The 22,945-nt window shown below is 36.3% G+C and overlaps 1 protein-coding gene and 1 non-coding gene across 2 annotated transcripts in view; both read left to right on the top strand.

Moving 5' to 3' along the window:
- The window catches only part of CCAR1 (cell division cycle and apoptosis regulator 1), a 30,816-nt gene extending 11,111 nt beyond the window's left edge, over positions 1–19,705 (top strand). Inside the window, exons 7-25 of the mRNA XM_076339395.1 lie at positions 193–307; positions 391–583; positions 1,770–1,902; positions 2,226–2,387; positions 2,883–3,108; positions 4,400–4,513; positions 5,403–5,569; positions 6,267–6,477; positions 7,284–7,367; positions 8,039–8,224; positions 9,882–10,073; positions 10,561–10,794; positions 11,157–11,268; positions 12,976–13,058; positions 14,121–14,267; positions 14,669–14,789; positions 15,362–15,547; positions 15,951–16,156; positions 17,524–19,705. Of these exons, the coding sequence (XP_076195510.1) occupies positions 193–307; positions 391–583; positions 1,770–1,902; positions 2,226–2,387; positions 2,883–3,108; positions 4,400–4,513; positions 5,403–5,569; positions 6,267–6,477; positions 7,284–7,367; positions 8,039–8,224; positions 9,882–10,073; positions 10,561–10,794; positions 11,157–11,268; positions 12,976–13,058; positions 14,121–14,267; positions 14,669–14,789; positions 15,362–15,547; positions 15,951–16,156; positions 17,524–17,583 (2,932 nt within the window). The 3' untranslated portion in view covers positions 17,584–19,705. The remainder of the gene's footprint in view (positions 1–192; positions 308–390; positions 584–1,769; positions 1,903–2,225; positions 2,388–2,882; positions 3,109–4,399; positions 4,514–5,402; positions 5,570–6,266; positions 6,478–7,283; positions 7,368–8,038; positions 8,225–9,881; positions 10,074–10,560; positions 10,795–11,156; positions 11,269–12,975; positions 13,059–14,120; positions 14,268–14,668; positions 14,790–15,361; positions 15,548–15,950; positions 16,157–17,523) is intronic.
- LOC143161482 (small nucleolar RNA SNORD98) lies at positions 5,188–5,251 on the top strand. Its single transcript, XR_012995546.1, has one exon. It is a non-coding gene; the product is annotated as a small nucleolar RNA SNORD98 (small nucleolar RNA).
- Positions 19,706–22,945: the final 3,240 nt, after the last annotated feature.

The following is a 22,945-nucleotide window of genomic DNA, read 5'->3' on the forward strand; positions in this document are numbered from 1 at the left end:
CAGAAATTAAATACCTGTGCATACCCTGAACTGAAGCAGATAGTATTTTCACTGAATTTGGGGGTAGATGCTGTTCCTATAAGCTTTTTTTTAGTGAACTCTTACCTACTTTCTCTCAACTTTAAATGTAACTTGTAAATGTAAAACTAGCTAAATAAGGCTCTCACAATACATTTTCTGTAATGTTTGCAGTGCTGTTAAAGGAAAGACACCTCAGGTGGGTGACAGAGTTTTGGTAGAAGCTACTTACAATCCTAATATGCCATTCAAATGGAATGCACAAAGGATCCAGACACTTCCAAATCAGGTATATGGGGTTACCCAGTGTAACTTGTACTGACTGCTTCTGGTTCAAGCTCACTTGCAACTCATTTTCTCTTCTGCTGTTAGAACCAGACGCAAGCTCAGCCATTACTGAAGACACCTCCGGCAGTTCTTCAGCCCATTGCACAGCAGACTGCATTCAGTGTTCAGGCACAGCCGCAGCCACAGTCCTTGTTGCAGGCACAGATATCAGCAGCTTCAATCACACCTTTGCTTCAGACACAGCCTCAGCCATTACTGCAGCAGCCACAGCAGAAAGGTGCTCCTTCAGTGCACAAAGTTTGTTGTAGTCCTTCTGGTACTTAGTGTGTGATGATTATTTTTTTTGTTAGTCAGAAGACTGAAGTAATAGTTGAAATAATACGGAAAGGGCCCTACAGAATTTTCAGTTTGAATATGCATCTTCCTGCAGCTATATGCAAGGCACATTATGTTGCCTGAAATAGCTCAAGAATCGCCTGGTTAGTGAAATCCCCATGGACTCCTGTTCACATTAAGATTTCATAATCTGAAAGCAAATTCAATGTAGTTTTTATTCTGATGCTTTCACAGACAAGTTGGGGAGTTGAAAGTATTAATGGCAGTGTAGTTCTTCAGCATCGTCTGGAGTGTTCAACAAGATCAGGTTTCACACAGTTGTATTGTTAAAACTATTATTTCTGTATTTGTGTTTTATTTATTTCAGTTAGCCAAGTTGGCATTGGAGAGAAGAAACACTGCCGAACATGGCAAATCTAAAACAAAGGTTGTTGTGGGGTCACTTGAACTTTGAGTGGCTGAAGAATCAGTAATAGGATTGATAATAAGATAAAATTAAGACTTATCTTACCCACAGTAAAAACAAGAGAAGATCTGAAGCTATTACCTAAGCAGAACTGTTTTGGATAAATGCTTATTACAGTCTAATTAGTCCTAGTTGTTCACTGATGTTTAGTAATGTTTGCTCCATTTACAATCAGTTGGTTAAATGCCTTGAGACAGCAAGAGTATTTGCTGGGGGATTGATGTGGCAGTATAATAAATTGATTTAAGAATAATTTTTCGGGAAGCTAATTGTTTTTACCTATGAATAGCCTCAAAAATAAGTTAGATTTTCTTTAATTCAGTGAGTAGGTAGTATATCTATCTTAAAACAAATTACTTTTCTAAGAAAAGGCTTAGCTATTTACTGTGATAGCTTCTATGTGCTTAGACTATATTAGCTTCCATCTTAAGAAGATGTTTTTTAAACCAATTTCACTTACTAGAGTCTCAGTTTGCATCAGTGAAGAAAAGCATAGGTCTCTTGGGTTTCTTAGGGTGGGTGTTATTAATAAATAGATTTATTTGACTCTATAGTTAGTTTAGAAAATGTACACAGGTGAAACAACTGTAAAGCAGCAATGTTTGTAAAGTGTAGATAGTTGCCCACTATTATGTATTGATCTTGTAAATTTTTGTTTCAGGTGGTTTGTTACAGCCCCCTGTTCGTCTAGTTTCACAGCCTCAACCGGCTCGAAGATTAGACCCACCATCCAGATTTTCTGGGAGGAATGACAGAGGAGGAGACCCTATGCCAAACCGAAAAGATGACAGGAGGTATGTTGTAGAAGACTAGACTATAATCAAAACATTCCGTAAAGACCCGTCTTCAAACAGAGCTGAGCTGCTTGCTCCAGAGTGAGTCAGTGATACGCACAAGTGGCTTTACCATTAGATATTAGTGAAGAGTTCTTGTCTATCTGAAATGAAGGAATTGCATAATCAGTCTCTTGTAAAGAGACAGTACTGAAACAAACTATGAGGAACTTCTCCTCTTCTTTTTGTGAGTCATTTCTGACAGGTCTAGCTTCTGTTGCGCTAGAAACCATTGTGTGTTACCAGCATGCAAAAATATTTGTATCTTGTATGCATTTTTTAAGTCGTGAAAGAGAACGAGAGAGACGTAGGTCCCGGGAAAGATCGCCCCAGAGAAAACGCTCCAGAGAGAGATCACCTAGACGAGAGAGGGAGAGGTCACCTCGAAGACCGCGACGTGTTGTTCCTCGTTACACGGTGCAGTTTTCCAAGTTTTCATTGGACTGGTATGTTTATAGTGCCAGATGTTTACCTACATCTCACTTTAATTGTGGGCACAGATTACTGTGAGTCGTATCAACACACGTGTGTGTAGTGAGTGTTAAATGATGATCTTAACTTTAAAGAAAGATCAAATATGTAATGGCTGAGAACCTTGTATGATAAACTTTTTCTAGGTTCTTTGTTATGTTTGAATGCTACTGCAAAATACCTTTATAACCCTGTTTAAATATTCCCTAATACGCAGAGACCTTAATCGGAAGAGTGTTTAGTAGTTACTTGTTTTTAAACTTCAATCCGTGACGCTCTAACTTAAATATATTGCTCTTTAATTTTTTTTATCTGTATATATATATTTATCTATATGTTTTATATATATTATATATTTTTATATAGCATTAAATATACAATTGTATTTCCAATTAATATACCTCTTAATTATGTGCTTTATTAATGGTTCTTTTATTGCTGTATCTTTCAAATAATGTTGTTTATTTCAGCCGTAGCTGTGATATGATGGAGCTGAGAAGGCGTTACCAGAACTTGTATATCCCAAGCGATTTCTTTGATGCTCAGTTTACATGGGTGGATGCTTTTCCTATGTCTAGACCATTTCAGCTGGGAAACTACTGTAATTTCTACGTAATGCATAGAGAAGTAGATCCTATAGATAAAAATGCTGCTGTCCTTGATCCACCCGATGCTGATCATCTATACAGTGCAAAGGTTTGTACGGGTTTCCGGTATATGACTATTCATTAGAAATTTTTTTTACCAATAGGGTGAAAAAGTGAGTATAACTGAACTGAAAATGTTCTACAGCGATTTGAGCAAAATACAGCATTTTAAACTTTTCAGTAAAGAGCTAGTATGTAGAGCTTGAAGAATCATGACTGAAACTGTTTGTTTTTCTGTTACTAGAGCTGTCCTAAATCTTGTTTTTTACTGAGGTCTCTTCCATTCTCTGCACCCAGTTGCACTGATCTGATTATAGGAAAGAAAGCCAGCTCCCGCAAGATCTCTGAATGTATTTCTTAGGCAATTAATCTGAATAGTTAATTGAGCCCTTTTTTTTCCTTCAAGGGTCCTTTCTGTGCAGTTTGTGCTTTTCTGTTTAGTGATATTTTCTTTCTTCTTTCAGATTCATCTCAATATTTATTATTTTGTTGAAAGTAGATTGAGCATATTGGGATTATCCGAATGTCAAAAAATGCTGCGTCAAGGGCTGTAATGATCTATAAAAGACCTCAGTGTCAAAATGTCTTCCTAAAACCCGTTCCATTTGAAGGCTCTTTCATTGACCTAGAATTCTCAGACCTATTTTAATCTGTTTTAGAAGTATTTCATGTTAAAGAGAGGTTTAGAAACAAAACTGCCTTTAATGCTTTTTTTTATTTTTATTTCTGAAATATTTAACTTTACTTGCTTTCTGTGTATAAAAACTTTGAAGCCTTGGCTCAAGTATCAGACGTACTGGTTTTTTTCAGTCTGTTGATGCAGAGCAAGAGCTCTCTTTCAGAAGGTTAAGCTTCAAAATATATTCAGTAACTGAGGAATAGCATCCTGTTTCATAATATTAACCTATTTAGGATATAAAGCAACCTTGTTAGATTTGACTGGGCTAACGGGATGCTATGAGGATGCACATGATTGTGTTGGTCAGTTCTCTTGCGATTGTGACAAGATGGAAGGAGTCAGTTACTGAAACCAGTACACAAACTCAGTGTGCTATAGGGTATTTAGTATATAGTGATAACACGCGAAGCATGTTGCTTTTATATGCTTTCCGTTTATTTTTTTAATAAGATCACACATTGCATCTATATGGGACAGAGGGAAACTGGTCCTTGGCAGACATTTTAACACTCAGTTCTACAATATTATTTTACCTTTACTTGTTCTGATTTTTTGTGACATTAAGGAAAAAGTACCACTATGTGTATGTTTGCAAGTTGTGGTCATTGTTTACCGGTCATAGTGGGAGACCTTCACAAGACTGATCTGACTTACACAACAGGTGATGTTGATGGCTAGTCCTAGTATGGAAGATCTCTATCACAAGTCATGTGCTCTGGCTGAAGATCCCCAAGAACTTCGTGATGGATTTCAGCATCCTGCTAGACTTGTAAAGGTAAATATGCTTCAATGCCAGACACTTTTGGCAATAAAGGTTGGTTACAGAGCTTTAAAATATTTGTTGATAAGGGAGGAGTTTGTAGGCAGCTAAATGATGGCTTCATTTTTCCTCTGAAGAGACCTAGTTTATATGTCAATTCTTTTTCCAGTTGATAGGAGCTCCATCTTCACTGCTTTCATATTTACTGTTTTCTTCAACTTAGTCAAACTCAAACAAAATAGATATTTGGAGAAACCTATATTAATTATATAATAATTAACTTTGTTAGCCTTTTTTTACAAGCACTTAAACTTTTTTTAAGGGCTCAGCTGTGAAGAGAATACAAATGAAGCAACAGTTAAGTAACCATTGTATTAAGTGAAATTTAACTATTGTTAAACTGAACAACCTGTAAGTGCTATGGTGTTTCAGGACAATACAGACTTGTTTTCCAATTAAACTCCATCATCTTAAAGCAAATGGGAGTACTTGAATTTATAGATATAATGCTCTTGTGGTCTTAGCTTTGCTTTATCACTTTTAAGCAGGAACGTCTATAAATGTGTATCAGAATTAAGACACCATTTAAATTAGTATCTGTTTGTCTCTTGTGTTAGAAGGCTTTTAATTGCAAAGGAACAAGCCTATACCAATAAAGAAACTTGATGGAAAGTCTTGCAAACAAGAATGAGTGATGATGTTTTCAACCTATTCCATTTCTGAAATACTCTGTGGAAAAAAATAACTGAACTCTTTCTTGACTGACTTTCATTTTCAGATTTCAAAATAATGTGACAGTTTACTCACAGATTTCAGTGTATGGGCTATGAAATACTCTTTGTGCTTTGGGAAAATGACTCTTTACGCCCAGTAGGGGAACATTCAGAAGACTCTTTTTGTCTAGTTTTTAGTGGGTATGAAAGGCAAAGATGAAGCTATGGCTATTGGAGGACACTGGTCCCCATCACTGGATGGACCTGATCCAGAAAAGGACCCTTCCGTGCTGATAAAGACGGCTATTCGTTGTTGCAAGGCTCTTACAGGGATTGACTTAAGTGTGTGCACACAATGGTAAGTACTGTACTGCAAAGCAAAGTACACTGTAGAAATACTTGTCTGTTACCAGAAGTTTAAAAAAAAGATGGAAAAACCTCTTTTTCTTTGTCGGCTGCTCTTGGTAGTGCAGGTAAACTACTCAAAGGATGTTCTGTTTTGTAATAAGCTTGATTGGTGCCAACTGTGCTGAATACTGCATTAAGAACTAATTAAAAATTCTGGATTTATTTTGACATGTTATGCTGTAATTTCTTTAATGAATGTGTGTTGAAAATATTTTTCATTTTGTGCATAGCTGGAGAAGATCGTCAAGAGAACTTCATTTCATTGTTCTTTTGTTATAAATAAATAGCTGTTTGTTACATAGCCATATTTTCTCTTGATGAGTTTTTGTCCTGTGTTAACACTCATTGCGGTTTTACTAATACCAGGAAAGTCTATTGTGCTTCAACAACTTTCATTTGCGCATTAAACTTCTATGTGCTAAACAAGTTATATAGAAAAATAATTTTGTTGGTTTTCCTCCTTTTCAATTGTGATACCTTTTTACAAATGTGCCAAAAGAGAAAATATGGCTTCCATAATTTTTTTCTTTAGATAAACTTCAAGGTCTTGCAGCAAAGTTTCTTTACTTGATGTGCTACAAGTGATCTAGGCTCTTTAAAATGTATTGTAGAATTTTTTTTCCAACATGCTTCTTCCCTTGCAACAGGTACCGTTTTGCAGAGATTCGCTACCATCGCCCTGAGGAGACCCACAAGGGGCGTACAGTTCCAGCTCATGTGGAGACAGTGGTTTTATTTTTCCCGGATGTTTGGCATTGCCTTCCCACCCGCTCAGAGTGGGAAACCCTCTCCCGAGGATACAAGCAGCAGCTGGTCGAGAAGCTTCAGGGTGAACGCAAGGAGGCTGATGGAGAACAGGCACTGAACGCTAATCCCTTTTTCTATTTCTGCTTCTCACAGGCACAGGAACACAGGCACAAAATGCACACCACATACTACACAACATACATACATAGGAGGAACATAACTGGTAACAATGACTGGTAAACCAGCTTTCAGCAGTGTAGTGAATGTTGTTTTTTATTTTTATTTCAGCTAGTTCACTAACTTTAAATGTGTGTGCTGATATCACAAATGGAATTAAATTGTGCTTATGATGCGCAGAAAATTTTTTATCATAGACGTAGTTGCTGGAATCTGGGACCAGTTGTTGAGTGAGATGCAGTTTATGAATAGCTGTCTTTAAACATTTTGCCATTTTCTAAAATTTCTAAATTCTCTCCTGTGGCCAGTTCTAATTGTGATATTTGAAATTGAACAAACACTACTCTGAAACATCTGAATTTCAGGCCATGTGGCTGATCAACATCTTGGAATAAGGGAAGGTCTGACTGAACAAAGAGTAATTTGGGGGATTTAAAATCTGGGGGAAGATCACACACTGTGTGGTTAATGGAGACCAGCAGTGTCTGTGTAACCCCGATATTCTTTGTGGTGTTGCTTATCACCCTTTTGTGTTCCACAGATCTGGCTTGTATTGGCTGAGTGGCACTGTGATCATTTATAAAGTGGTAGAATGTGTGTGTGAACTTGTCTAAATAATAACTTTAGGAGAAGACTATCTGAAACAGTTGTGACCTTGCACAGATCAGCAACAGAATTTAAAAAATAACTGAAATGCTTTCAAGCTTTCTGAATGATAATTTTTAAATTTTATTTGTCAGGACGAAGAGGAGAAGGATGATGGGGAAGCTAAAGAGATCTCTACACCTACGCACTGGTCTAAACTGGATCCCAAAACAATGAAGGTAATTAACACTTTTCTTAAAATTTGATTCTATTGTACATTTTCGTTTTTAAGGCATGACCCGAAATATAGCTGTATATTCCCTTAACTGAGCAAAAAAATTTCAGTAGTGTTTTATCTTCCTTGCTGATTTTATAGGAATTAGATGTGATATCACAGTATGCAAGTGTGACTCCTGATTTTAATAAGTGAATACAGCAAATTGAAACTATTCTGAACTTTTGAACTTTGTACAATTAAAGTGTATCACATATGATACATTAACTGGAAAATGAAAGTTATGCAGTAATATGGTCATATCAACTTGCATTAAAAAATGTGGGGTCTAAAATACTTTAATGTTAGTTTAAAAAGGCAATAATTATACAAAAATGTATGTCAGGAGACGTAATAAAAAGTTTCCTCGAAAGGATTAATAGTAATAAACTATTTTACTATAGTAAAATCCTTTCCCTGTCCCTGTGAAAAGTCCCCTAAAAAGGGGTACTCTGAGAACACAACTTTAAATGTAGTGTGTTTTATATCAGTGAATATTAGTGTTTTTCAGTACAGATTTAAAAAATACAGTTGACTCATCAGTGCTCTTACTTAATTTTTACTTCACCTTTTCTGTTAATCACATGTTTTGCAATGTCACTGGTTGGTACCACTTACAGAGCTTTTATTTACCAGGTAAATGACCTTCGCAAAGAATTAGAAAGTCGAACCCTTAGCTCTAAAGGACTGAAATCTCAGTTGATAGCTCGACTGACAAAGCAGCTGAAAGTAGAGGAACAAAAAGAAGAGCAAAAGGAGCTAGAGAAGTCTGAGAAAGAAGAGGAAGAGGAGGAGGATAGGAAATCTGAAGATGACAAAGAGGTTAGGCTTTGGACATACTTGGTTTAAGTATTATTAAATACACATAAATACATAAAATATATAAAATTTATATAAATAAATACATAAGTATAAAAAGTACAGGAATATGCCTAGTTGTGTTGGGATTTTGTAGTTCTCGGATGACTGTACTGGGAACTCTTGCTGTAACTTGAGCTGCTGAACTGGAACGAAATCTTGGGAAGTTTCAATTTCTTTATATCAGCAAAGTCAGCTGAAATGTGCAACTGCACTAAGGGTGTCTGAATTAATGTCAGACCTTAAATGTAAGGAAAAATAAATCCCAACCTCCCCAGAAAAATTATGCTCGAGAACAGGTGAGCACACTTAACAAGATCTTAACTTCTTTAACCTACATGAAAAGCAGCTGCTTAGTTGTATTGGCTTTCAGTGGTATACAAGCCTTAGGGAATTATTGTGGAAATGGGGGGGAGGGCAGGTTCCAGTCTGTAGAAGGTTATAGTGTCTCAGACAGTCCAGTTTCTTCACATGGCTAGTGGTTTGCCTAGGTTTGGTTTCCCTTATTATGAAGCTTTAATTTTTGCTTTTGGATAAACTTCCTGTGTATTGAAGTTTCTCAGTTTTGCCATTGGTAGTTTCAGTACTACTTAGTCTGTCTTGCTATTTCACGAGGATAAACAAGATCTGTGCAATAAGGCCAAAGCTCAACCACAGAAAAGGGGCATAAATATCTGGAGAATGTGTTCTGTGTTGGTTGCTTTTAAACCTGCCTTTTTGTGTATTACCTGCTAATCAGTATGGGATGATTTGAAATTTTACATATCTGTGTAAACTGTGTTGAGGGAGCAAAGGCCATGTGCTTGCTAATTCTGTCAGCTGCTGCCTTCTCCCACAGCTCGGATGGGCTTCAGCTATTTTGGGGTTTCTTGCCACAGCTTTCTTTAAGATTAAGGGAGGGAGCTTTGATTTTGCTTGCTTTTTTAAAAAGCGTAAGCTCTGCCATGACTTTTTTTTTCTCCATACTCGTAAGACTTTAATATTTCTCTCTTGGCAATCAGTAAGCTGCTTGGGATTTTACCTTTTTTACGCTTTTGTTTGATTTGCATCAGTTGTATCTATAGAGATTGCTTTTCCCATAATCAGAAGAGCCAAGTCAATTGTCATCTGGTAATTGTTAAAGCTGTGTTGGCTATCTTTGGGAAGATGATGTATGAAGCCTTTACTCTTCCTGTGTAAGGAATAAGACAGCTTACTGTACTATACAGCTCTAAAACCACCCCTAAACAAACAAAAGACCGCTCGGGAGCCTTGACTCCTTTGCTAGCTTGCACACCATTTCTTGAAGTGAACTAGCTTGAGTCCTTCCAGTGTCGAGTAAACATGCTGCGGTTAGCACCATAAGATAGTTGGAAGGTGCTCGTTGCTCTGTGTGCTAAACAACTCTGCATGTCCTGCTTTGTGTTGCTCAAGTTTCCAGTCATCTTAGGTGAGTGTGGGCAGTGGACACAGTATGCATTCTGGAAATTCTAGTCTGTGACTTCTGTCTGTCTTCTGTGTTGCATTCAGTAGCTTAGGCTTTCCTTCACTTTCTTCAAAGCAGTGAGTCCTAAAAACTAATATATAGGCTGAAACTTCAGCTTTGGAATATGCTGTATGTTATTTTTTTCCCTCTTTGTAGGAAGAGGAAAGAAAACGTCAAGAAGAAATGGAACGTCAGCGGCGGGAGAGACGATATATCTTGCCTGATGAACCAGCAATCATTGTACATCCTAACTGGGCAGCAAAGAGTGGGAAGTTTGACTGTAGCATTATGTCTCTTAGTGTTCTTCTGGACTATAGATTAGAAGATAATAAAGAACATTCCTTTGAGGTAATTTAGCTATGCTACTTACAGTTAGCCATTCTTTTTTCTTTTGAATTCTGTGTGATACCAGCAGTATTCTTAAATTGTAAAAGTTTGATAGCATGGCAAAATAAAACTTAAATAAGTTAGTTTCTTTTTGCAATACCTAGAAAAAATTGTCCAGTCTTTGGTACATGGTTTATAATAGCAGTATAGTCACTGTATGATATCTAGAAGAAATGCGCGGGTTTTCAGATATGGAACTGAGTTTATAATTTATACAGCTAGTCTAGGTCCTAAACTACTGCAGTACAGGAAAGAAGCATTTTTATAAAGTTGTTTAAGGTTTCCCTATTCAAAGCAGATAGTAAGAAATCTAACACTACATAAAATTCTGACATAATGAAAGTTGGTAAGACAGCACCTCATAGCTATTTAATAATAAGTGTACAAATTTTTAATATATATTGTAAAACTTTTTGTTAGTTCTCTTTTCGTTCTTTTTTATGTGCAGGTATCATTGTTTGCAGAACTCTTCAATGAAATGCTTCAGAGAGATTTTGGTGTCAGAATTTACAAAGCACTGATTTCTCTCCCAGAGAGGGAGGACAAAAAAGACAAAAAAAGCAAAAAAGATGAGAGAAAAGAAAAAAAAGAAGAAAAAGATGATGAAGCAGATGATCCAAAACCTAAGAGGAGAAAATCTGGAGATGATAAAGACAAAAAAGAAGATAGAGATGAAAAGAAGGTCTGCAGCTAGCTCATATGAAGTACTATCCTGTCTGGATCAGTATTAAACTCTTTCTATTTGAATTTTACTTCATTGCTTTCAAAGACTCAGGTCTTGTAGTGTTAGTTAATTGTTTTGACTCGTTGATCTATTTAAATATGCTTCAATCATACTCAGTAATTTAAAAATTTTACAGGTGTATTGGGAGTATTATATACATAATACTTATATACATAATACATTATATAACATTCAGCTATATCACAGATCGCATTTGGTTTTTTAAGTGACTAAATGTGCAAATTTTGAACGAATGGTAATGAGGTTTTTACTTTCCTGTTTTTTAGTTCTGACTAAATTTTTAGGAACTTTTGTTACAGAGGGAAGATAAGAGGAAAGATGATTCTAAAGATGAAGAAGAAACTGAAGATGACAATAACCAAGAAGAATATGATCCGATGGAGGCAGAAGATGCTGAAGACGAAGATGAAGGTATCTTGAATTATGAATTTTGTGACTTTCAGAAAATTTTTTTATTGCTACTGAATATGTTCTTTCAAGCTGGAGAATGCACTGGAACTAGACAATTTAAAATTGCATTATTAGACTAATTTTATTTTAGTAATTCTGACCAGATCTACTTAAAATGTAAGTGCCTTTATGCTAGGCATTGTATGAACATAGTTAATATAAACTAGCTGTGGTACTCAAAGTAAGGCATGCATATAGAAGTGGTTTTATTTTTTTCAGAATGCAGACCACTCGCAACTCCCATTGAAGTCAGTAGGAGATGTGAGTATTCAGCACCTCTGAAAAACCAAGCCACTCTTAAGTGCCTAACTTCCTATTTCTCAGTTCTGAAATGTCATCCTGTTTTTATTAGGACAGAATGTAGTGTGGGGTGCTCTTTACATGATGTTATGAGGAGTTGATTTCTGTTTGGGTGGAGTTGTGTTTGCCTGAAGAAATGGGGAAAGGGGCTGGGGAACTTTCCTGTCTCCAGGTAGCAGCAGTAGCCCTCTTTCCCTGCTCGGAGATTCAGAAAGGCGTAAGATGTGGTGTATGCTTTTTGGTTTGTATTGCTTTGGGGTTTTTGTCTTTTTATGGAGAGTTTTTGCTAGAGATGTGGGTTTGACCTGCTTAGATATTGCAGTCCCACCATTTTCTAACCAGCGTTTTCAGTTGTATTTTTGGCAGAGAACTGCACCAGCCTTAAAAAATCGGTGCTAATCTGTTGTTTCCAAAATAACTCTTAATTGCTTATAATCTGGCTGTGAGAGTGCCCTGGGCTTGTCTGTTCTGTACAAGTGCTGCTACTTCCCATAATCTGTCCTTGTGCCGTTCCCAGTCAGAGTTGCTGAGAACAATCCAACATGCCGTGGAGGTGCAGGAGAAAGCTATTGGTTCTCAGAAACGTGTTGGCAAAATTAGACAAGTGTTGTGATACATAGTTTTTTCCAAAGTTTTCCTCACAAGAAAGGTGAGCTTAAAGCTGAACTTGGCACGTGATTCTCTGACCAAGGACTTGCACATAAGGTACAGAGCTGCATGCCGTAATCCGTCCCTGCAGTTGTCATATTCCTCTTTCTCTCTTGATTTTAGATTTACTGTACTGTCTACCTTTAAACAAAAAACCTGCAGTTTGTAAGTCACATCTAATAAGTGATGTGATCTGTAACTTCTTGGAGAATCTAAATCATAGGATCAGTAATACCTCACTCAGACATGAGTATAAAGACATGCTTTTAATTATATAGTTGATACAGTTTTCATGATATAAAATATTTGAGAGTAAATAGTACTGATTTTGTCCTGATAGGAATAACCATAGCTGAATGCAGACTCTGCCAAGCCTCATTAGGGAGAATTGTGGTAATTTTCTGCACATCACTTAAATAGATGGTGATGTTGGCGGAACTCATTTTGGCCTGGTTAGGATTTGTTTCAGTTCTTCTAACCTGTATGTGTGAGAGAGACACAGGGGAAAAAAAAAACTGACAAATGGCTTATGTTAAAATAAGACCAGAGACAAATCAAAATTTAACAGGACTCACTTAAATGCCTCTTTTTTTTTTTTAAATTATTAATTTCAGATATTTGGGGGTTTATGTGAACTTTTTCAATGAACATACGTATTTTGAGATAATGGTTATAGAATCGTTTGCTGTGCGTATGTTGAATTCTCTTTCTGTTTTACAGACCGGGATGAAGAGGAAATGAACAAACGGGAGGACAGAAGAGAGGGAAATAGGCATTGTAAAGAGAGGTCGTCTAAAGATAAAGTAATTAACACCTTTCTTAACAACTACATATAACCTTGTTAGAGGTGTCCTAATTAGACCTTAACTTTATTATAAGACCTATTTGCACTCCTTGATTCCTTCAGCACTTCTGGACTGAAACATTAAGTGTATATAGAAGTTAGGGAACGTGTGACAGCTTTGGGTAAGGTGCTTACAGCCTACTTTCACTTACATTTTAAAGTTCACTGGGTGAAAGCTGTTGGAAAACTTTCTTATATGAGATACTGATCTGTCTGAAAGATGTGAGGATTAATGCTGTATGTGCACATAAGAGGCAGCAGATGTGATTATTTTATCCATTATTTTCAACTGCTGTATTCTTACATAAGAAAAGCAGAAGCTTAGCTTGATTCATAAACTGGCTTTTCAGTTATGAAGCTTGGAATTATTATGTGAATTTTTTACATCTCTCTGCAGGAAAGTGGATGCTTTTCGTGTCATGAGGCTGATAGCTTGCCTCCACAGTTCAGAATAAGGAACAGCATAAGCTTGATTTGTTACGATTAAACTTTCTTTATAAATGCAAGAATAAAATAAGTTTCTGATTCTCTTTATTTTTTTCTTCAAGGAAAAATAGGAGATGTAGGAATAGGAATAATGGGAAAACACAGTCTGCAGAACTGCTGTAGCTGTGAGTGCTGGATGCTTATCCATTACATGTTCATGGGGATTTCACTTTGAAAACAGCTGTTCAGTAAAATATGATTGGGAGGAGAAGGGATGTTTACTTTTTTAATTAGGTTAATTCTTCAAATTTTTTGACATACTATCATGAACAAAAGGAAAGTGTCTACCAGATGTTACTGTCCATTGTGCTGTAATTGTTTTAAATACTTGAAAGATTACTTGTCCTAAATAGCTTGCTTATATTATATTTGAGCTCAGTAGGTAAATGCTAGTTATATTAATCACTCGACTGAAAGTAACGATAAAATGAACAGAGGAAAACTTCTGTTAACTGAAAAGCTTACTTTTTTTTTAGTAGATGGTGGGAAAATGATACTTCAACTTCCTAATGATCCCATAATGAATTTTCTGTAGGAGAAAGACAAGACGCAGATGGTAACTCTTAATAGGGATCTTCTGATGGCTTTCGTTTATTTTGATCAAAGTCATTGTGGATATCTTCTGGAGAAGGACATGGAGGAGATACTGTACACTCTTGGACTACACCTGTCACGTGCTCAGGTTTTGTGTAGTAATAGAAATCTTTTTGAAAATGTTACAGGAATGCTCTAACTGGGAGGAATATAGTTTAGCTTCTAAAGGCTGTTGCTTACATACTTGATCCCTGATTTTTATGTAGCCACTTCATGTTTACAGTGAAATACTAGTTTAATCTTTTGTAAATTGTCTTGGAATGAAAAGGTGAAATTTGCAGCTCTTAATATGCCCATATAATATATGTAGCTTTTGTCTCAAAATTGTATCTTCTTTTTTTCCCTAGCTTGTTTTCATTTTAAGCCCCAGTATGTTAAAGTTCAAAAGGCTGTGCAATTTCTCTTAAGTTTTCCAAGCTAAAACATTCTTGTTTAGGTAATATAATGTCTGTGTATTAAGTAACATTTCTTTCCATGGCTGTGTTTTAGGTGAAGAAGCTACTTAATAAAGTAGTGCTTAGAGAATCTTGCTTTTACAGAAGACTAACAGATACTTCTAAAGATGAAGAAAATCAAGAGGAGTCTGAAGAGCTACAGGAAGATATGTTAGGTGGTATTATTTTTTTATGCCACAGACTTCTAGAGAATTGTTTCTGTGCGAATGATAATGAGAGTTCTGAGATACTTACTCTCTTGCAGAAACTAATTCAGGTCCACAGGGAACCTGCCAGTTTGGAAAATTAAATCTTGGGCAGTTCATAAATTACAGTATTTCTGGCTTCCAGCACATCTTGTTGCATCTGTAGGATAAATCTTAATATCTTGGAACAGGAAGGAGGACGGAAGTTAATGCTGAATATTGATGAACAGCATTTCTCGTTCACTGCAGTTTTGCAGTCAGGAGGATCAGTGCTGTAGGTAGTAGAACAGAGCCTGATTTTTGAAGACAAATTACTGCAGAAGGGAGGCATAGAAGAATGTCACGAAAGAGCATGCTCCTTTTTGGGGGGGGGAGGGGGGGGGTGGAGTAAGGAAGGAGGAGAGAAATATGAGGGATAGACCAGCAAACTTGAATCTGTATTTATTCTTTTAGGATTTTATTATTTTAAGAAGTTTTTGAGGTTAGTTACTAGAACTGAAAAATGGCAGAATTATTTCCTAATGCTACTTAATCTAATACAGGAAACAGATTGCTGTTACCATCGCCTACTATAAAGCAAGAATCAAAAGCCATAGAAGAAAATGTCGGCCTCATTGTGTACAATGGAGCTATGGTGGATGTTGGAAGCCTTTTACAGAAGCTGGAGAAGAGTGAAAGAGTGCGGGCAGAGATAGAACAAAAGCTTCAGTTACTAGAAGAAAAAACAGGTGGGACGTTACTTTGAAGGTGGTACTTACATGGATGCAAGATGCTAAGACTTTTTAAGTAGATAAACCAATTTGAGTACTATCTGTGATCTAAATTTCTTAGCTATTTGCTTACCATAAACTTAAATTTTCTATTTCCCAAATCCTTTGAACTTGCACACCAACTATTATTGGGTACCATTGTCACCATGCTGAAATGCTTTTATCTTTTTTATTCAAGTTGAATATGACTTCCAAATGTAGTCAGAATTTAGTATTATCAAATGGTAACGCAGTGCAGTTTTTAATATTCTTTAAAAATTAGTAGTTATGGTGTTGGCATGTAAATGGAATTTTAAGATGTGAAGTACGCAGCATTGGAAGTGACTGACTTTTCCTCCCCTCTTCCCCCCCCCCCCCCAAGATGAGGATGAAAAGACCATACTACAACTGGAGAATTCGAACAAAAGTCTATCTACGGAGCTCAAAGAAGTGAAAAAAGACCTTGGCCAGCTGCAAGAAAATTTGAAGATCTCGGATGATAAAAATTTGCAATTTGAGGGTCAGCTGAATAAGACAATCAAAAATTTAGCTACTGTTATGGATGAAATACAGTGTGTTCTTAAACAGGTTAGAATTGTTTAATTCCATTTTTTATTATTGTATGCAAGCTTCCTGTAGACTAAATTATCAGAACAAAAACTTCAGAATAAAAAAGAATTTTCACATGAATCCGGGGCAGTACTATCTTCACACACACACACATATATATACACACAAGATGCTAAATGCGATACTGATTATTTAAAGATAACAAATAAAATGTATTTTTCCTAAGCTTGAAACGCGTGTTCTTGACTTAAATGTTTTTAAAAATGTATAATTATTAACGTAAATCTTAAACCATCTTAATATTTTCCTGTCCTGATCTTGTTCATCCCCAACAGTCCAAATATGCTCTTCGTTCGATCAGTTAGGAGTAATTTTTCAAGGCAGAGCTTAAGTATTTAAATTTATGTGGGGGTCTTTCAGTATAATGAGTTTTAAGCAAACCACATAATGTTCCAAAGCATTTCTATCCCTGTACGGAAAGATACTTGCATATTCCCGAAGAATGCTGTGAGGGCCCATTAAGTGAGGCTGAATAGAAGTAGGTTATGAAGGCTACTGAGTGGCAAACTGGTATTATGAGGGAGCCTTGCTTCTACTTCCGTCTGCATTTATTTTGGAAAGACAATATAGCATCTACAAAAGTTCTAAAAACAAAACCACACACACACACAAAAAAAACAACCTGGAAAACTTGACAAATGTTAATTTTTTCCCCCTTGTAGGATACAAGCGATACATCATATAAGTCACTGTAGCTTATTAAACTGGCAGTACCTTGCAGCCATCTGTCATCAGTATTGTTATGCAGTCCTGTGCTTTACTACGTGTTGTAGACCTGCTACTCTACCAGAACCATCAGCTGAAGGCACTGCATAATGCTCTTGTCATGCTCTTAGCGCAGTTAAATAGCCTTGCTCATTCTGTCCAGTATTTTTGAGATGAAAATGTCTTCTAAGCCTTTGGCCAATATAAGTATTTTATGTTAGAACTGTTATGGTAAATTACTATCCTGATTTAATGGATTTTGCAAAAACTGTTTTCACTTGCTCTTTTAAAAAAAAAAAAAAAGCCAACAACCAACTAACAGAAAGAAAAAAAAAAAAGTGCCTGACAACCCCCAAACCTTTAGACTATAAAGTGAGGCTTCTGGGGCTGTCTTTTGTGCTTCTCTTCAGAAGTGCTTAGGTCACATTTAATTTCTGCCCCTCAATTTTTCAGGAAGATACTGGAAATATGAATTGGTTATAACTAAACTGAGTAAGATACCAGTTCACATAGTATTTAAAGTTAACACCAAACAGTATCTTTGTCTCTGCTGCTTTACAGTTCACATGAGAAATGCCACTTCTAGAATTCATGTTATCCTCTCCTTTTTTCTTTTAAAGGATATTGTGAAGAATGAAGATAAAGATCAGAAATCCAAAGAAAATGGAGCAAACGTATGATAAAACTGCTGCTGTTTAGAAGAATGGTGTTACATAATGTAATATAAATCATGATACCAGAATGTATGGGAAGTGATGCATGTTTGATTTTAGTAGTATAAATATCTTAGTTCCAAAAGATGTATAAAGTTTTATGAACGTGAGTGTCTGCTTCTGAAGACTGCTTGTAATTCTTAGCATTCAATTTGAGACACTCCTCGAGTGAAAATAATTTTGCATTGCAAAATGTTTTAGGATGAACTTTGTTATAGTTTTAACCCTAATAAAGTTCATCAGCGTAATGAACAGTAGCAAGTATTTAATTACCAAATGTTTTTCATTAAAGTCTAGTGAAATCAACTTTCATTATTTATAGAATTGCCATTTTTAGGTTTTTATTTTTATTTCAGTCTAATTAGTCTTTTTAAATTCAAATATAAATCACAAAATAGCATGCTGCTTAATTTTGCAAGTAAAGATTTTTTTTTTTAAAAAGCTGCTTGGATTTTTTTTTTTACTTGTCACAACTTTCTTTTCCCTTCCAAATGTAACTTTCTTCCCCAAAGCTGCTTGTATTAAAGCCTCATAATATACAGTAGTTCAGATGAGTTAAGAAAGCAATAGAAACCTACCAAAATACTGGTAGGGTTGTGAGATTTATATGAAAATACATGGGCCTGTTTTAAATGTATGTCATTTGTGTTCCTTTAATTGTTCTTACCTTGGATTAATATATATATGCTCCTTTTTAATAACAAATGCAGTGTATTAAAATGTATGGTTGGATACCAGGCCAGTAGATGTCAGAATAATGCCTTACATGGAGAAAAAGCTACCATTGTAAGCCGCCTTTAATTAAATTTGGACTTCTTTCTTAATATGTGTAATTACTTCAAAGACTTTAGTCCAACAAAAGAGTGGATACACAAGTATCAATACTCCATGTTACAATTACTAAGGAGCAGGACACAACTTGGTTTGTTGAAAGTGGGTAAGATTGCCTTCTTTTGTGTTCACAAATCACTAGAGATCTAAACTTAATGTGACATCATTGTCAAAGGCAACTTATTCAAATAATGTGAAGTATGAACAGTTGTATTTTGGCGTAACTTCCAGGGAAATTGAGGGTTTTGAAGGTTGGGACAGAAGTGTTTTCTTACAGAAATGGTTAATTTTAGCAGACCTTTTTTCTTTTTTAGCCTAGATGTCCTAGGTAACTAAATACCTGTTGGGAGAGTCCAAGTGCCATAATATGTATGAATAACCTACATGGAAACTCATGTAGCTTTACTGAGATACACATTAAAATGCCTGAATTTATGTTCAAAAGAGTCTAAGCTGGTGCTTTTATCACTTACCTTTCTTGGCTCTTTTGGAGCTAGACAAGTAAAATATCTTTTCATTAAAATAACATGCATAAGCTTCCCCCTCATTCATCTCAGTCGAGTCACTGTATAATATCTTAACTGTTCACACTAAAGTAGGAAGTACTGTACAAACACTAATTATTGCATATAAGTACACAGAAAATGCATGCTTTATGAATTAAGAGATAACATCTCATTAGAATGATTGAATGAGGATGGTGATAAATTAATCTTAAGAAAAGCGTTATCTGTGGTGCACAGATGGTATTAAATTCTTTTGTAATCAAATTATATTTTTCACCTTTACCTTTGTACAAATTGTTGACAGCATGTTTCATTTTTGACGTTAAGCACCGTTTATTTAAATAGACTTGCAAGGATTGCATTTGAAATACTTTGTTCATGAATTTTCAGCAGTACATGTGAACATACAAGAAAATAATTCTAGAATTCAGGATAACATCTTTTTAGGCACAGTGAAACTTCTGTTGAAATATTTTGCTGGGGTGTTTTTACCTTAAACTGCTGAGCTGAAAGCAGTTGTCGCAACAAGCAGGCCTTATCTTTCAGTGAGTTGGCCTGTGGGATAGTTGCTAGAGTGATACAGATTTTTACAGTATTTAAGAAAAAAAGTATTTGTTAGAATGAGTGTAATCTTTCTCTATATTGCTTTGATGTAATAGTGTTTCAGATACTATGTACAGTCTGCATTTATGTTGGAAAGAAAATTAAAAAGGTAAAGAATAAAGGAAAAAAAGACAAGTTTTACAACTACACCGAGCTTGACCAGTCTCCTGAAGCACAACTAATCTGAGGAAGAACAGACACCTCTACAGACTGTTTAAGTCGCTTTACCAAACAGCACAAGGTTCTGTATATATACAGCATCAATGCTGGTCGTTAGCTAAAGCTTCTTGGTGATATTCCCAGAACTATTAACTCATTAAGAAAATTGAATAGAGTATCAGTAATGGAGGTTTGGAGAAGCAATCTTCTGTCAGTTTTAATTTTTGAACAATATTTTTCCATTTCATGTCCATGCTTCCCACCTCATGGGCTTTCCACTTCTAAGTCTGTCATTACATATCAGTTGCTGGCGAAAGGCTGGTAAAAGTGAGCCTAAGCCAGGTCTTAACTCTGATGCCTCAACATCCAATTTGTTTGTAGTTTTAAAATCATCATAGGTGCTCTGTGGAAAGTAGTAAGTCTCAGACTGCCTTGTTCTGTAGAGAAAGCACTGCTACAGCAGGCCAGTAAATGGAATCTGATTGCGGTTTATAGATTTATTTCCCTCCCCTTTTGTATTTTGTCCATTATGGGGGAATTGATGAGTTAAACCCTTAAAGTGATATTCAGACTAGTGGATGTCTGTCAATAAGGCTAGGAAGAAAGTTCCATGTGATACATCTGCATGCAAAATGGTCTAGAATAAAGTAGACATCTCTTGAGCCCCCTTTGCTTTTGCTCTGGTAATGAAAAGGCAGAAGTACATAGTTTCAGTGCTACGTAGCAATAGTGGCAAATAGACCAATAGTGAATTTTTGCCAAAGTTTTCTGAAGCGTTCAGGATTGCATGTGGGATAATGGAGCTGCTTCCAGCACTGCTGCATGTTCTACCATGATGAAGACACATCATGTTTTCTTGACTCACCCAGTGCTTCACGCTTGTTCCTGTAGCGCCTGGGCACTGCTGCAAAATCACTTCCCAGTTCTTGCTTGGTTTATCTGGTGTCCTCTGGCTCAGCCTGAGGCACCCTGAAGTGTACAATGGAGGGGTTGGAATTCTCTGTCTGGTGCCCGTGGGTTTCCACAGAGCCAGCATTTACAATTGAGTTGTTTCAGAATCTAACATTATGAAGCCTAGTCCTTTAACATAACATTTCTTCAATGTTTAATTGCTTTGAGAGAGATTAATAGCTTTCAGTCCATCTTTCTGCTGAGTAATGTACTGTGTGAGTATCTGTTTGGACCTATGTAACAGTTAACTTTCACTGATAATTTTATCAGGAATGTGCACAAAACGTGTTTTTTTTCTTGCTTCTCTGTAATCTTTGTGTACCCAGGTCAGGTTCTTACCTTTAATGCATTTGTTCAGTGCAGTTTATATTTAAAATTATAAAATATAAAATAATTCATTTTGAGTGACTGAGTCTTATGGCTAGCAATTGATTGCAAAACATGTAGGTAGCGCAGTCAGTACACTTAACGCTAATACTTTCCAGAAAGCAGAAATGGTTGAAGTAGAAATTTAACTGGGACTTGTATATTGCAATGTAGTGTGACAATAAAAATGACATAAATAATGAATACCTCCACTCAGCTATCAAAACTGCCAGTGTTTTCCCACCAAACTTTTATGTTTCTGCATACTGGTTTTGTGCAAGATGTATTGCACAAAGTTAGTTACAGTAAAAAGCTCTAATAACAAAATGCATTACTTTCAAGCAAAAATAATTTTCCTTTTTTATTCATCCACTATATAATATACGGCATCATGATACAGAGTATAAATTTAGAGCTTCGGAACACACCAAATATTGCCTGGAGTCATGTTTTGTAGTGTTTTAACTGGTTAGGAACATTGCTTTTGAATTTCTAGATATCTGATACCTGAATTTGTATTGAAAACATGTGACACTGCAGTTGTATGCTGCTTTTGATTTCTTGTATCCTGCTGGTTTTTAAATTGTTCTCTTTAACGAGTGGATTCTAACTTGTTTGAGGATTCAGGTCGAGTACCCTACAGTACATGTAAGAACTAGTGTCTTTTCAGGTGTGATTCAGTAATCCTGCAAGCTGTTGTATCTAGCCCAATATTAGTTCAGTTCTCTTTATTCTTCTAAAATGATAGCAGAATAGTGGTGCTGAGTAGATTTGTTGCATGCTGCAATTTGGTTTTTTGGTGCTGGGTTATGGGGTTAAACTACTAGTTTTTCTGTAGTTCCTGCAGTACTTCACTACGCTTGGACCATTTACAGAGCATGTTAAGCCACAGGTGCACGTTGAAATACTTCGCTGATTGAAATTGTTGAAATTGTTCAGTGATGTCCTTCTCTTTAGAGCTAACAGTCTTCCCTTCTGTATCTCCCCCAGGCTGAGGAAGGAGCTAGCTTTTATTTTTGCTAATAACTTGGTCTGCAGCGTCAAGGCATGTTCATGTGAACTTCCCATAGGCAAAGCAATCTCCCGGTAGTGAGGTCTGACCATTTCTTTGTGGGAGGCAAGTGATATGGTCCATGTGGTGCCTCTAAAAGCCCCTTCTCTCATATGCTCTAGTGAGGGGGCTCTGAATGTTTGGAGAAAGTACTAGAGCTGGATTTCAGCCATGACGACAGATTCCCAAAGCCAGATGTTTTGATGGGAAATTGATTCCTAGATTATTTTCCCTCAGTCTAGTGAGGGGCACAAGTGAAAGGATCCTGTTGACTGAATCATTCTTCACATTTCATTGTGGACAAACAGCTGGGTAGAGGGGAAGAGCGGAGAGGAGGAACACTGCAGAGAATCCCAGCCTGAACTCTCCCTACTCTGCTTTTTAGCAAATATTTTTAGAGTACTTCTTTGCTTTATTATTTGCTTGCAACCTTTTTAGTGGTATACAGAAGGATTTGTTTGAGTGTGAAGGGGTTTTTTTTCCCCCTGTATTGCTTAATTCTTTCTGGTCTTCCTGACACAGGGTCATCTGGTTACATTCCTGTTTTGTCATGCAAGGGGCAGAAACAGCTGGAGGACAGCAGCCTTCATTTTTGGTCCCTTTTTAGCAGGGCTGGATGGTAGACAGCAGATTTGCATATAAAAAAGCAGAAATTGCTGTCATATGTCACATCATAGAAATGAACAGTTGGAGATAAAAGTACCTTGCAATGGTGGTCTCAAAAAACTCTGTTGTCTCTCAGACCAGCCGGATTTACTGTAAAACAGTCCATTGCATGTGTGCAGAGGAAAAGTTAAAGGAGAAGTAGGCAATTTTCACTGTTAAGTATAATGTGCACGCGGGTTGGGAAGATGGGTTGTTA

The sequence above is a fragment of the Aptenodytes patagonicus genome, chromosome 5 (assembly GCF_965638725.1).
Source record: "Aptenodytes patagonicus chromosome 5, bAptPat1.pri.cur, whole genome shotgun sequence".
Lineage (NCBI taxonomy): Eukaryota > Metazoa > Chordata > Aves > Sphenisciformes > Spheniscidae > Aptenodytes > Aptenodytes patagonicus.